Source organism: Cnephaeus nilssonii (assembly GCF_951640355.1).
Source record: "Cnephaeus nilssonii genome assembly, chromosome: 9".
In the NCBI taxonomy this organism is placed as follows: domain Eukaryota; kingdom Metazoa; phylum Chordata; class Mammalia; order Chiroptera; family Vespertilionidae; genus Cnephaeus; species Cnephaeus nilssonii.
In genome coordinates this window covers 55691190-55705344 of record NC_137080.1, presented here as the reverse complement: position 1 = coordinate 55705344, position 14155 = coordinate 55691190, and the positions used below count along the sequence as shown (strand labels likewise).

General features: G+C 41.7%; 1 protein-coding gene across 1 annotated transcript in view; it reads left to right on the top strand.

Moving 5' to 3' along the window:
• The window catches only part of MRAP2 (melanocortin 2 receptor accessory protein 2), a 35042-nt gene extending 25338 nt beyond the window's left edge, over positions 1–9704 (top strand). Inside the window, exon 4 of the mRNA XM_079781690.1 lies at positions 8983–9704. Within this exon, the coding sequence (XP_079637816.1) occupies positions 8983–9361 (379 nt within the window). The 3' untranslated portion in view covers positions 9362–9704. The remainder of the gene's footprint in view (positions 1–8982) is intronic.
• Positions 9705–14155: the final 4451 nt, after the last annotated feature.

Below are 14155 nucleotides of genomic sequence, written 5' to 3'. Positions count from 1 at the left end.
ACATTTACTTAACGTGTCAGGTTGACCCTGGATGGCTGAGACTTGCATTTCCAGTCTTCTAATTGGCAGTTCAGTTCAACTGCAAATGGTTTCTCATTTGATGGCAGTTCTGAATAATCTCAATCAAAGAACAGGGGTCGTTGTAACTCCACATGCTTTCAATGAGGTTAAGGAGAAAGTCTTACCTTTTTGTTTTACTTTTAATAAAATAATAGACTGGCCCTCTGAGACACAATTTAAGTATTTTTTTTTAGTCTAGAGCAATGTAAGACATGGCATTTTGTTGCAGTATATCAATAGAAAACTGAAAGAAACAGACATGCAAAAAATTCCTAAATAGATCAGTTAAAAAGGCTTTTTGATCTTAATAAACTTGACATTTATTTGGCAGGAATTTTCTTCAAAATAGCCATTATTTTTTCCATTCAGCCAACTTTAATATAAAATAAATTTTTTTTAATTTTAATTTTAAAATTAAATTTTAATTTTAATTTTTCCTGTGATAATTGGACATGGAGGAAAGAATGATGAAATTATTGAGAATACTAATAAAAATCTTTTAAAAACATGTTTATTATATGCCAGGGTCTACTAATCCCTTTATATATGTAATCTCGCTAAATCCTCACAGGAAGATGAAATAAACCCTATAAGTGTTCCCACTTTACAGATAAGAAAAATGAGGCAGAATCACTAGTCTGAGATCTCACAGGTAAAACAAACGGAAAAATGATGTGAACCAGGCAAAGCCTCTTAGACTCTGAAGCTCCTGTTATTAACCACTACGTTGAATCAAAGCTATTAGTAAGCAATCAGATTTGTTTTATTTTATCACATAGCTAATCAAGTGTGGTGGAAGTCCTGGTGGCAGCTCTGGTCCAGGTGAGGAGTAGGAGGGAGAAGAAGAAACCCACCTCGCATGGGACAATCAGACCAGAAACATTCATGTAGCATCTACACTTGTCAAAATGGTGCCTCATTCTCCCCCAGCGTCAGCTTGGGTGTGTCTCTCAGTGAAACAGTAAGATGAATAGAGAGAATCTACGTAGAGAGTCTTGGTGATGGATAGAAAGGACGGATATGTCTGAGTTCTAGTTGCTTTAAACACCAGATTCTGGTTGGTTTGTCCTAAGGACAGTTACTTCCTCAAGTAGGATATTATGAATATGATTCCAATGTTCTGGTTAAGATACCTGATCAAGTCTGCAAGCTCCAAATAGATCAATGGTGAACCTACTACTTAATTCTATCTTTTTTCCCATGGAGGCATCTCAGGGGTGGGTTTGAATGGTTCACTAGGGTCTTATCAGTGCTGGTACATGGGAAGGGTATGTGTATCCCTTCAACAGTGGTGAGACACAAGGATGGCAGAGACCACCACCTCTGCCCCCACTCCCTGGGCCCATGCCCACAACAGACATTACTAATCAATTGTGTTATCCTCCATGCGTGGCCAAGACATTGCCTCAGAATCATTTTCAAAACACCACTCCAGATAGCCGTCAGAATCAATCACTGTTCACCTGAGAGAGAACAGGTATTTGTCATCTCTTTGGATGGCAAGAGTTGAAATCTCTTCAACTGCACAGAACTAAGGACATAGTAAAACAGGCAAGTTTTCCCTCTAACGTTTTCAACTCGGGATCATATTAGGATAAGAACTTCAATTGGAATCACTGACTACTCAGTGGCTTCTGTTAAGGGAGGGAGTGTGCAAGAGTTAGACTAGGTTATAAGACAGCAAAAATAACTCTCCACAGCTCAGGACAACACAACACAGGTGTACTTCTTGCTCAATCTACGTGTCTGCTGAGGGTTGGCAAGGGGTGGACAGAAGCTTCTCCACTTGTAGCTGCACTATCTCCACACTCAGCTCGCTAGTCACAGTGACAGGGAAGAGAAAGCCTGGAGATCTCACCTGTGCCCTTCCATTCTTCATCCTGGAAGGAAGGAAGGAAGGAAGGAAGGAAGGAAGGAAGGAAGGAAGGAAGGAAGGAAGGAAGGAAAGGGAGAGAAAGAAAAACAGGTGATACATAACACACACACACACACACACACACACACACACACACACACACACATCCCCTCCTCTCACAGCTCAGTGGGCAGAGCTAGCCAACGCCCCCTGGCTGCCCAGCCTGGGAAGGGTAATCTGCCCAGGAGAAGAGAACCAGGTATGGGTACACCCTAGTGGAGTACACTGAAGAGGGAGATAGACTGTTATAAGGCTGGCATCACCTTTCTTAAAAGCTTATAGGGCCAAGAAGCAGCTTTAATAGAGATTATTTCCCCCATGGAATATTTGCTGTTGTCTTTGGGGAAAAACAAACCCTCTTACCTGGATCCTTTATGGAGAAGGAAGGTAAAAGAACCATTTCCCCCTGCTTTCTCAACTAAGGAGCCATTTGCTCTCTATGGTGTCTTGTTAAAGCATTATGGCTCTATTATCATAAATCTGCCAGAGAGAGAGAGTAGCAGGAAAGGCTTGGATCACAGCTTTCTGTTGGCTATTTTAGACTTCTTTAAAAAATTATCAAACAACAGACATCACATACCTCAAATACCACCCTTTTGGAGCCTTGGCTAAGTGGACTTTGTCCAGGTGGGGATGCTCTTTATTTAGGAGTGAGAGCAGGATGGCTCAGGACCTTGTAAAAATGGAAATTACATCTTACCTTGAGTTGCAATGACCTGAATACGGCACTGACTAAAGGATGTATATAATGCAACTAAAAGCTATCAGCAGGAAAATGTTCATGCTCAAGGTCTTTGAGAATGACCAAGGCCACAGGAGCTAGCTGGCAAAGTGCGGGTGTAGTGAGTGGGGCCCACGGAAGTCCTGCCACTCCAAGAGGTCTACTCCTAGCAACAGGTAGAAAATCTGACTATTTTTTTAAAAAGGAAAAAATCTGAGTATTTTATGTATTTGATTCAATTTATAAATTTATACGCCTTCGTTCAGGAGTTACTTTTAATTCCCCATCAACTAAGAGGCAAGTGCACAGTAATGACTTGTCCAGGACTGTACTGAGGGTTGTACTGAGGTAGTGGCATTTTCCAGAGAAACTGGCATCTTTCTGAAAGTCAGTTCTACCCACTAAAGCAACCAGAGGTACTTCCACACACACACACACACACACACACACACACACACACACACACACACACACACAGAGAGGGTTTGGGTGGCACCTCTGGGCTTGTTACATGTGATACAGCTCTCAATACAGGCTATGGTTTCAGAAACGTTAGTGGTTATTATGGTTTTCTCAGGTTGTTAAGATTTTCTCAGAAGCTTTCACTCTTTTTTGTTTGTTTGTTTAAATCCTCACCCGAGATTCCATTGATTTTTAGAGTAGAAGCAAGAGGGAGAGACAGAGAGAAACATTGATGCGAGAGAGACACATCAATTGGTTGCCTCCCACACGTGCCCAGTGCCGGGGATCGAGGCTACAGCTGAGGTGTGTGCCCTCGATGGGAACTGAACCTGAGACACTTCAGTCCGCAGCCCTATGCTCTATCCACAGAGCCAAAGTGGCTAGGGCAGAAACTTTAACTCTTCATAGGTCTTTGTAACTTACTCATCTTTCAAAGTCCACTGGAAGTGACTCTGCTGGAATCACCAGATGCCCGCAGCTGATCTGCCTGCCACTTTTCACGAGTGAGACAAACCTGAGGACACTAGTGGGCATGCTAATACTCTTAGCACAGCAGCAGCCGCTTCATTTGTACAATCTTGCCGTAAGTCTGGAAAATCCCTAGGGGAATAATCCAGAGCACTATGAGTATTTTTCTTCAGCAAATGGAGGAGTCTTTCCTCCTGGCCTGCCTTGTCTTTCGGGGACAGAGGAAGGAGCATGTCTCTAAACACTGGAGGTGGCTGTGCCTCTCAGATATCAGGGCTTTGGAACACCCTGCAGATATAGCCATTCAGTCCACTGATTGAGGGTCTAGTGGCTGCAAGGCCCTTTGAGAGATGCAAAGATGCACAAAATATAGCATAGCAGTATATAGGAGAGAGAGGACTACACAAGTAGCTGTGACAGGAGGTGGGAAAAGATGCATCCTGGAAGAGATGGTCGGTGAAATTCAGCAAGAGCACAGAGGAGGGAGATTAGAGGTTCTCCATGAGGCAGCGACTTTTGAGTTGCACAGTGAAGAAGGGATTTGATTTGACAGACAAAGCAGGGTAGAAGGAACAGCACAAGCAAAGGCACAGAGAGGGACAGTTGGGTGCATCAAGGATCTCCTGTAACTATGGCTCTGAAGCCCACACTCAGGGTATCTTCTTTTAAAGATCACATATTCTTGAATTTAGGCCTTAGTGGAATTCTGACCCTGTAGGAACTGTAGAGGAGGCCTCCTTTAAAAGCAAGAGTTGCTTTAGTTTTAAGATCTTTTCATGATGGATGCATTCACTTATTCATTTTAAAAAAATTATTGAGCATCTACTATATCCTTAGTACTGTGCCAGGTACTGGGAACATAAGCAAGAAACACAGAGTTCATCATCTTAATGAGGGTGCCAGACAAGTGAAAAAAAAAGGGGGAGCTGTAATACAGAATGAGAAGACAAATGGAGAGAAGCACCCAGACCTCCAGGTGAACAACCTAATTCAGATGGGAGGAGTCAGGGGAGGTTTCTTGCAGGAGGTGGCACCCTACATGATTCATGTTGGCCCAGAGGAGTAAGGCAGATTCCAGTAAGGCAGATTTGCTCGTTTCAGAATTACCTTGCACACAACAATGATAAAATGTGGACAAAATAGAATGACTGTTGGAAGGCACTGAAGAATGAATATTAGTAGACAAAAACAGAAGGGCTTCTGGCCCTTGGAAGGAGGAAGCTCTATTAGTTTATGTCTGTGGTTATATGGTTAGAAGACTTTCCACCTGAAGTCTCCCAATCTCCTTTAATCCCCTTTGCAGTGCTTTGAAATGTTCAGTTTACAGGACTTACACATTCTTTGTTAAATTTATTCCTAAATATTGTATTTTTGATGCTATTATGAGTGGAATTATTTTTTCATTTTCTTATTGTTTGTTACTAGTATATAGACATACTACAATGAATTTTCTATGAGATCAATTGAAAGGAAAATCTTTTTGATGACAGTGTTGGAACAACGAAATAAACATAAGGAAAAGAATGAACCTTGACCCCTTTCTCAACATAGATCATATACCCAAAGTAAAAGCTCCTAGAACAGCTCTGTTCAGGAGAACTTTCTGTGACAATGGAAATGTTCTCTGTACTGTCCAATTGGTAGCCACTTGCCACATGTGGCTATTGAGCAGCTGATATGTGAGTAAGCTGATTGAGAAATCAAGTTTTACATTTTTCTTAATTCAAATTTAAATAGCCACCTGTGGCTAGTGGCTTCTAGAACTAGCATGGTTCTAGAATAAGGCATAAGAGAATATATTTGTGATTTGAGGTTTGGCAATTATTTTCTAGAGAGGGTATAAAAAGCAATAAACATAAAGAAAAAAGTTAATAAATTGAACTTAACTGAAATTTAAAGCTTCTGCTCATTAAAAGACATCCTTAAGGAAATGAAAATATAAATCACAGATCAAGAGAAAATGTTTGCAACACATATATCTACCAAAAAAACTGTATTCAGAATATATTACAAAACTCAAGAAAGAGTGTTTACGATACATATATCTGGCAAAGGCCCTGTATTCAGAATATATTACCAGCCTTCTCTACAAGTAAAAACAAAAACAAAAAACAACACAACTTTTAAAATGGGCAAAGGACTCACACAGTCACTTCACAAAAGAAGTTAAACTAATAGCCAATAAGCACATGAAGAGATGCTCAATATTACTAGATATCAGAGAAATGCACATTAAAACCACAGTGAGATGCCATTTCACTCCCATGAGAATGGCTAACATTAAAAAGACTGAAAACACCAAATGCTGACAAGGATGTGGAACAACTCTAATTCTCATACACTGTGGTGAGGGTGGAAAATGGCCTGACCACTTTGGAAAACTTCGTGGTTTCTTATGAAGTTAAACACAGATCTACCATATGACCTAGTAATTCTACTCTTAGGCATGTACTCAAGAGCACTAAAAACATAGGTGTACAAAGAGACTTTTCAAGAATGTTCATTGCAGTTTTACTCACAAACTAGAAACAACCCAAATAACCTTAAAAAAGATAATGAATAAATGAATTGTAGTGTATTTATACAGTGGAATTATACTGAGCAAGAAAAAAGACAAATGATTGTTACATGGATCAATGTGGATGAATCTCAAAGAACATGCTGAGCAAAGGAATGCAGACACAAAAGGCTGAATATTATGTGATTCCATTTCAAGAACAGGTTACACTAATCTGTGGTAAGAAAATTTCAAGACAGATTGCCTATGAGAAGTGGAAAGAACTGGAAGTTTAAGAACAGGCAAAGCTAACCAATGGAAATGGATATCAGAGCAGTGTTACCCAAAGGGGGTGGAAAATGAATGAAAGGATACTTCCTAGGAAAAAGGAAATATTCTATATCTTGATTGAGGATGATGGTTACATGGATATATAAATTAATAAAAATACATTGAATTTTACACTTAAGATCTATGGATTTCTGTATGTAAATTTTACCCAATGGTAGGATGAATAGAAACTACATTGAAGCAAGATGTGTCCATGATCATAGGTTTTCACATATAAGTCCTTTAGTTTATCAGTCAATGAAAGAAAAGAAGACTAGAAAGACAACCTACTGAATATTTAATGTTTACCAGAGTCTGAGAGTACAAAGATGAACTTTTCCCTTGTTCTGGAGAATCAGGTAAGTCGCACTGTTCTCACACCAAGAGAACTTCAAGGAATAGCTTAGGGGGAGAGCGGTGGGGCAGGGAAGGCATCTCAGAGGCCTGGGCTCTGCTCTGGGGAGGGACGAAAGTCTTGCACTCCTGTGCCTTTGTTCTTCAATAAGGGTGCTTAATGGGCCCGATGTGGCCTGCGTTATGCTGCACACAGCTGGGTTCCTGGGTCTGCTTTCCCACTCGGCTGATGCCCAGGGTAGGTGGAAGCTGTTCTTCATAGCTTCTTAGTCCTGCAATTAGAGAAGAGTGTGGGCCCCAGCAATCTTAATCACGCCTTTTCAAACATGTTAAGCCCTTCTTTTTGCCAGGTAGTGTTTTAGCTTATTAGGTCACATGTTGCTGGCATACTCATCGTTGTTCTCAAACATCTTTTAAAACTGAGTGAAGACAATTAGAGAAGGAAGATCACCTACTGAAAGACAAGACCACTTAAATTTGCATTAGAGCAGAGGTCATTCAGCATCTCTCAAAAGACATTTTTTTAAAAAAAATTCTGAATACAGGACCTACTGAATGTTTAATGATTTACTCTTGTGTAAATCAATGATCTTCAGGTCACATTTGCTCGGCAGACAATGAGATTTGTTAACCAGGCTTTTTTCTACAAGGAAAAGCTCAGGCTTCTGAGAGAAATTCCTTGTTTGATGCAACCCATACAATCTGATAGAAAAGTCCCTCAACTGGCTGGATTACACAGCTTCTAGGATTACCCATCTCTGAAATCCAGGTGATTTTTGATAATTTGGAGGTTTGTGTATAAGATCATATTTTCCAGACCTGTACATGGATTCTCTGTTTCTCCTACCCCGTGGGAATTTGGTCGTCAGCACTTTATCCTGAGTGATGGGATGGAAAGGAAGAGAGTTAACTGAAATGGAGAAAGTTACACACTCGTTGAACGCAGCCTAGTTTTTGTTAGGTTCTGTTTGGATTTGAAAACATGTTCAGACATAATTCTTGCCCTTAAGGAGTTGCTTGTGTGTAAGCAACCTTTGTATACATCTGGGAAGAAGGGGTTAAAGACCATGGAATATCAAAGTATTCAACTTACCCATAAAAGTCCTTTAGTTTATCAGTTAAGGAAAGAAAGGAGGAATAAAAGGACAACCTATTGAATATTTAATGTCCTTGTAGGATTAATTGAGAGCTATTTTATTCATTGACTTATTGCCATTAAGTTGCTCATTTGTTTCACACTAAATGGAATAAGGAAGTAGAAACCTGGGTTTTATTCCTGTTCCTATCACTAACTGGCTGTGTGACTCCAGTGGGTAGTCTGTTCCCTGCCCGGCTTCTGTGTTTGTAAAATTGGTATAGTAATTCTTGCTCTAAGTGACTGTGCTGGTCAGTTTTCTTTAAATATATGTGTATATATATATTTTTTTATTTATTTTTTATTGATTTCAGAGAGGAAGGGCGAGGGAGAGAGAGATAGAAACATCAATGATGAGAGAGAATCATCCATCAGTGCCTCCTGCACACTCCCTACTGGGGATTGAGCCTGTAACCCAAGCATGTGCCCTGATGGGGAATCGAACTGTGACCTCCTGGTTCATAGGTCATCGGTGGATGCTCAACCACTGAGCCATGCCAGCTGGGCTGTGCTGTTCAGTTTTGAGAGTGGAATGAGATAAATGGATACAAACAGCCTTGACAAATAAGAAACTCACCTCTGTGAGATAATATTGTCTTTGTTCAGGCAGCATGATACAGGCCAGTGGTTCTAGACCTGACCAAGAGCAGTGATCCTGGAGGATTCTATGAAAATACAGATTAGCAGGCCCTGCCTCTGGAAATTCTGAGGGGGTGCGACTCAGGACTCTGCATTTTAAGAAGCACTTGAAGTGATCCTGATGCAGGTGATCCGAGAGTCCCACTGCAAATTCGATGATTCCTCCACAAGATGTCTCTTTCCAGGAAGGTCCAGGGACCCTCATGTTGGAGCCTTTGCCTTGGGTTTACTTATGCATGTTCAGAAGTGACATCTCTCAGTTCTGATGTTTGTCTGCACGCTCTGTACAGGGACTTGCACTCCGTGGAAATACGCCGGCCTGCCCTACATGCCCCAAACCACAATTGAGCAGGAGAATGAGGCAGAGTGTAAGCAATGCTTTCTTTCCCTCTTCTCTTTAGCAATGCAGAGCCTTCGGAGAAGAGATTCAGAATGAACAGCTTTGTGTCAGACTTTGGAAGGCCGCTGGAGCCAGATAAGGGCAATGAGGAGTCCCGGTCTCTCTTTCACTGCTACATCAATGAGGTGGAGCACCTGGAGAAGGCCAAAGCTGGCCAGCGGACCACAGCCCTTGACAGCGACGTGCAGCTGCAGGAAGTCACCAGAAGCAGCGGGCGGCCAGAGGAGGAGCTGAACAGGCTCATGAAGTTTGACATCCCCAACTTTGTGAACACGGACCAGAACTCCTCCTTCGGGGACGATGATCTCCTGATTTCAGAACCACCTGTTGTTCTAGAAAATAAGCCAGTTTCCCAGACCTCACACAGAGACCTGGATTGAGAAACATGCTCTGTAATATGTCTTCCTGAAGATGTTGGGGTGTGTTTGTATAGCAAGAAATCTTCATTTACCAAAATGGTGTGTGTCTGTGAAAGAGAGAGAGAGAGAGAAACGGAGACAAAAAGAAAAAGAGAGAAGAGAGCCCCTTAGAAGGGAGCTGATTAAGCTGAGTTTTTATGCCTTTAAACACATCTGAGGCTTTGGGGGGAATAAAGTAAACTTATTGTTGAGAAATCTGGCCACATACTGGGCATCAGCGCTCTTGAATGGGGGTTATCTTTGTGTTCCACTCTGGCCCTGCCTCGGCCATTCTCTACCTTTAGCAATTGCTTTCCCTCTGGGCTGCCGCATCTTTTTCCTGTCAGGTGGGGAGTCTGGAGTAGATGATCCCCACTGGCTCTAATATTTTGTGAATTTCTGACCGTGCATGCAGACGAGGCTGGGATATACATAAAGCCGCATAAACTAGGGCACTGGGTCCTATTTCTTAGTGTAGGACCCCCCACCCCTGCAAATGTCTGTACCTGCACTCAACCCTTAACTGAGCTCAGCTTTCATCGGGGCCCAAACGCCCACCAGGATGTCAGGACACTCGTCTTACCCATCACTGTGGACAACGTTTCTGTCGGCTGTGCCAAAACAGCTTTTCTGAGGACCTCTGGCCACCCATGCTCAAACCAGGGGGCCGTCCTGCCCCTCCTCTCCTAGAATGAATATCCATAGAACTCCAGTCCCCAAGAAATGTAAGTGAGGTTATCAACTGAGTGAGGGAGGTGACTTGGGTGTGTCTCTGTGTTGATCTGTCTGGTCACACTGTTGCCCCCTTGGCCCCTGAACAGGTAAAGTGCTGTTTGCCATGCAGTCTGCTTACTTGGCAGATGTGTAGGTGATGGTCATCTGGCTAGGGTGTGGCTTTGAGTTAAGATGGCGAATGGGTTGTAAATACCCCCCTAATAGATATTCAGGTTGGCCTGGTACAGCACATCTAAACACGCCCCTGGTATCAGAAATAATTTGGTTTTACACTTCCAGGTTACCTGCATGGCCAACTGCTAATCTCTGGGTGACATATTCATTATGGATTTGTTCACCACCTGTCTTAAGTTAAAAAATAAATATGTTTGATTGCACAGGAATTTTCTCTGGTTCTTTGTTTTCACACATCCAGTGTTTTTTATTTCCTTCGTAAAACTGTTCCTTGTTTATAATGCCTCCTAACTTCTATTATCTCTAGGAGCCCAGTAGTCCAACTCACGTCAGCTTTCATTTAGGAATTGTTCCGTCAAAAGAAATCCCTTTCCCATAATGTCTTTTGAGGAAAATATTATTCTTTGAGAATCTAATGCTAAGCAGAACAAGGAGTGAAATATTTTTTTTTTTTTTGTAACGAAAGCTGCTATAACACATTCTTGCAAATAGAGACCTTCTGTTTTTGATGACTATTTTCAGGAAAGAGATCAAGAGTAGCAAAGAATGCTGATTTTATTAACTTCTAATATGAATATTCCTCATAATTTCCTTAATCAAATTAAACTATTTTTTATTAAGAGTAAAAACTCTTCAAATGGTATTTGATTTAGAAGTAGATTTATTAAAAGACTGAAGGATATTTAAAAGTTGGAAAAATACCCATGACTACCGTCGTTTTTGTGAACTAAATGCCAAGGACTGGGTCTAAGGTCTTACCCCCCTTGGCTAACCAGCCAGCCTGGCTCGGTGCATGGAAGACACGAGACACAAGACTCCTGAGTCAGAAACAACGGATTTGATTAGAGCCCAGCAGGCAGCAGTGCTGCATGTTCCTGTTGGTTCCTGAATTCATTTCCCATTGCTGTTTGAACAAAAGATAACACGGTGGGGCTTAAAGAAACACAGATTTATTCTCTTAGAGTTCTGGGGTGCAGACTCCAAACGCAGTCTTAGTGGGCTCAAGTCAAGGTGTGGCCAGGGCTGTGTTCCACCTGAGGATCCAGTGAAGAACCCATCTCCTTGCCGTTTCCAGCTCCTGGAGGCCACTCAACTCCTCGGCTCCTGGTCCCTCTCACTGCGACCTCTGCTTCTCCTTATGTCTCTGTCTCTGACCATCAGGCCTCCCCCTTCTAAAGGCCCTGGGATTGGTTACTTTGGACTACCTGGGTAATCTCCCATCTCAGGATCCTTAGTCAGTGTAAGGTAATGGGTTCAGATTCTGGGAGTAGGACATGGACGTGATTGGGGGACATAAGCCTACCAACAGTCTTCCATTTGATCCCAAAGATGCATATCCATCCCACATGCAGAATACACTGATCTCATCCCAACATCTTCCAAAGTCTCAATTACTAGAGCATCAACTCAGTGTCCTATATATACACTAAATCTTATCAACTCAGAAGTCCCGAATCTCATCATTTTAATCATCTAAGTCAGATTCAGGTGAGACCCTGGGTATGCGCCATCGTGGGTAAAACGCCACCTGTGGCCCTGTAAAACTAAGGAACAAAGGATTGGTTCCCAAATATCTGGGCTACCTGGAGAAAACCCCACACAGACATGGGAAAAACATGCAAATCCCACACAGACAGTGGCCCCAGCCAGGGATCCGTATTTTCTCTGATCAACATTAGAACAAAATGCCTTTGAACAAAACAACATTTCTTGGAGACCAACTTATGTGTGGTGCAGGAGGAGAACTAAGGCTCTGGGACATTAGTATGTTGCAAAGCACAGAGCAGGCCAAGCTGGGCTTCAAGTAAGTAATGAATCTGTGGAAGGCTCGAACGATTCCTTCTGTTGGTTAGTATTTATCTGGTATATCCTTTTTCTGTCTCTAACTTTGGACCTTTGTCTGTCATTCTTTTTAACTTTTTTTTAAAAAATATATTTTATTGATTTTTCACAGAGAGGAAGGGAGAGGGACAGAGAGTTAGAAACATCGATGAGAGAGAAACATCGATCAGCTGCCTCCCGCACACCCCGCACTGGGGATGTGCCTGCAACCAAGGTACATGCCCTTGACCGGAATCGAACCCAGGACCCTTCAGTCCGTAGGCCGACGCTCTATCCACTGAGCCAAACCGGTTTTGGCTCTTTTTAACTTTTAATCTATGTTTTAATTTTCACTTTGTTTCAGGTAAATAAATGAAATATGTAAACCTGTCTTTTACTTGCAAGTTTATTCCATCTAAACGTATTGTGATTACTGATGATGTTTTATTTCTCACATCTGTTTTGTGATTTCTATTTAATGTACTTTATTGTTCCTGCTTTGCATCATGTAGTCATGGTCAGAGCATGGGGTCTATGGATAGGCTGTCTGGGCTTGGATCCATCCCTTGATAACTGTGCAGTCTTAACCAGGATACCTAATCTCTTTGAGATTCAGTTTCCTCTATACAAAAAGGGGTACTATCCCACTCAAAGTTTGTGAGAATTAAGTAATATAATATATAAAACACTTAGAGCCCTAACCAGTTTGGCTCAGTGGATAGAGCGTCAGCCTGCGGACTGAAAGGTCCCAGGCTTGATTCCGGTCAAGGGCATGTACCTTGGTTGCGGGCACATCCCCAGTGGGAGGGGTGAAGGAGGCAGCTGATCAATGTTTCTCTCTCATCGATGCTTCTAACTCTCTATCCCTCTCCCTTCCTCTCTGTAAAAATCAATAAAATATATTTAGAAAAAAACAACACTTAGAATAGTGTTGGCCTATTCTAAACTGGCCTATTCTACACATTCCATTTTAGTGCCATTGTATTTATTCTCTTTTAAAGCAAGTATTTTAGAGATTACTCCTGAATTTTAATGAACATACTAGATGTTAAAAGTTAAAGTCTGTTGTTTAATCCACCCATTCAATTGTACAGTATATCAATTGTTACATATATTTTATTTTCATAAGGTCTGGGTTTTTAAAATTGATTTTAGAGAGAGGAAGGGAGAAAGAGAGAGAAAGAAACAGCGATGTGAGAGAGAAGCATTGATCAGTTTCCTCCCATACGCGCCCCACTTGGGTATTGAACCTGCAACATGGGTAGTGACCTGAATGGGAATCAAACCGGTGACCCTGGGGTGCATGGGACAGCACTCCAACCAACTGAGCTACACCAGCCAGAGCCTGTTTGTTCTTTTTTAAAAATATGATCTGTTCTTTTTACATGATGTCCTGAGTTTATTACATTTTCTGTGATTTATTTTTTAAAATGATTCATCCATACTTATTTCAGGCTTTCTTTTAGGTTGTTTCATACTGTAATTTTAGGCTCTGGAATACTAAGCATCCTGGGGTTTTAGGGTTTGCTTCTTCTACTCACAGTTAATTATTTTTGACAGTTCTTAGTCGTGTGTGTGTGTGTGTGTGTGTGTGTGTGTGTGTGTGTAGAATTGTGTGAGTTTCTCTTTAGCAAGGATTATTTTATTTCCTGTGATTGTCCCATGAACCACAGTTTATAAAAGTTTCCCTAGAGAACAAATCTGTGTTGCTTATCCTTAGGCTCCAAGTGATTTGATCAATCTGGAATTCTGTTATAGTTTGCTTGCAGATCCCTGTACCCTAAGTGGAGTACAACTAAGGACCCCACATCCACATGAAGGGTGAGCTTAGGGATTAGCTTTTTGAAGGGAGACTGTTTTTTCCTAGAGACCCCAATAGCACCAGTTTCCTCATCCCTCTCCTGTGTCAGTGTGTAGAGTCCTTTGAGTCTCCCTCTCTTTGACTTTCATGCAGGGGGTCTCAGTAAAGCAAGAGAGTACATCAGGCATGAATGCTTCTTCCTAATGAACATTATAACCCTAATCACTATGTGGATTAAAACCCCT